Genomic DNA, 1,360 nt, shown 5'->3' with positions numbered 1-1,360 from the left:
GGAGGAGAGGCGGTCCCGGCCCTGAACCTGCCCCAGCACCCCAACACCCCAGTTCCCAGGGTGATGCCGGACACTCCCCTCTGCCCCTGGGCTGTGAGCAGGGGAGAAGGGGCCCGCTGCATTCATATCTAACCATTTAGTCTTCTGTGTCCCCCAGAAATCAAGGTGGAGTACGTCCCCAAGCAAGGTAAGGGCCAGGGGCTACTGTGGTAACCAGGGCCTGGACCCCCGGGTCTGAGGGAGGAGTGGGGAGCTTGGAGCCTGGATTCCTGGGTCTGAGGGAGGAGGGGCTGGAGGCCTAGGTCTAGGGGGGAGGGACCTGGACCCCTGGGTCTCTATGGCTGTTGGAACCCCGCTTCTCCAGGGACTCTCTATAGTAGATCGGGAGGGCCTAGCCACCCTGTTCCCAGGTCCCCAGAATCTCTCCTCTGCCACCAGAGCCGCCAAAGATACACCTGGACTGCTCAGGGAAGACTTCAGAGAATGCGATTCAGGTCGTGGCTGGAAACAAGCTGAGGCTGGACGTGGCCATCACAGGGGAGCCGCTTCCCGTTGCCACCTGGCTGAAGGGGGACGAGGTGCGGCGGGGCTTCCCCTGTGTCCTGTCCGTCCCTCCCAGCTCGGCTGGGTGACTTTTAGGCAGGTGGTTTCTCCCCTCTGAGCTTAAGTGTCATTGTAAAATGAGGATTGTGCTACCTTCTTCAGAAGATTGTTTTGAAGGAGGAGAATAGGTTTGTCCATCACGTGGTATTGTCCTAATACATAGGGGGCGTTCCATTCATGTATCCATCCATCTGTCCATGCACCCATCATTCCATTCATCAGTTAATTAATTCATCTATCCATGCACTCAGCCAGTAAGTAATCGATTTGTCCATTTATCCACCGACCAGCACAGTTATCCATTCATCCATCCATCTGACAAATATGTTCACCTTGTATGTCCCGGGCCCTGGATCTTTTGTAAAAGTTACAGCCTCGGTCTTTATTCACGCCTCCGCTCAGCAAGCTGTGCGCTTCCCATAGAGCAGTGGGTTAGGGCGCCGCACACGAGATCTTGAGGATGAGCCCGTCTGGTGTTTAATTAAGGGCGACGTTTGGAGGGGGAGGAGGGCCGTGGGGAGGAGTGGGGAGGCTGGTGCAGGCCCAGCAGGTCCTCTCATGCTGTCCGTGGCCTTAAGCGTGGTGTGGTGATGGGGAGCCATTGGGAAATTTCTAGCCAGGCAGGGGCAGAGGCAGGTCTGGGCAAGGCACCCCGGTGGCCATGTGCAGGTGTTCTCGGCGACCGAGGGCAGGGTCCGCATCGAGCAGCGGGCAAACTGTAGCAGCTTTGTGATCGAGCGCGCAGAGCGGGCGGCCG

At 58.0% G+C, this 1,360-nt stretch overlaps 1 protein-coding gene across 1 annotated transcript in view; it reads left to right on the top strand.

Moving 5' to 3' along the window:
* Nucleotides 1–1,360, top strand: part of MYBPC2 (myosin binding protein C, fast type) — an 18,526-nt gene that overhangs the window by 10,018 nt on the left and 7,148 nt on the right. Inside the window, exons 13-15 of the mRNA XM_006905104.3 lie at nt 158–187; nt 439–578; nt 1,273–1,356. Coding sequence (XP_006905166.1) covers nt 158–187; nt 439–578; nt 1,273–1,356 — 254 coding nt within the window. The remainder of the gene's footprint in view (nt 1–157; nt 188–438; nt 579–1,272; nt 1,357–1,360) is intronic.

The sequence above is a fragment of the Pteropus alecto genome, unplaced genomic scaffold (genome assembly GCF_000325575.1).
Source record: "Pteropus alecto unplaced genomic scaffold, ASM32557v1 scaffold41, whole genome shotgun sequence".
Classification (NCBI taxonomy): domain Eukaryota; kingdom Metazoa; phylum Chordata; class Mammalia; order Chiroptera; family Pteropodidae; genus Pteropus; species Pteropus alecto.
This window is presented reverse-complemented; position numbering and strand designations above follow the sequence as displayed.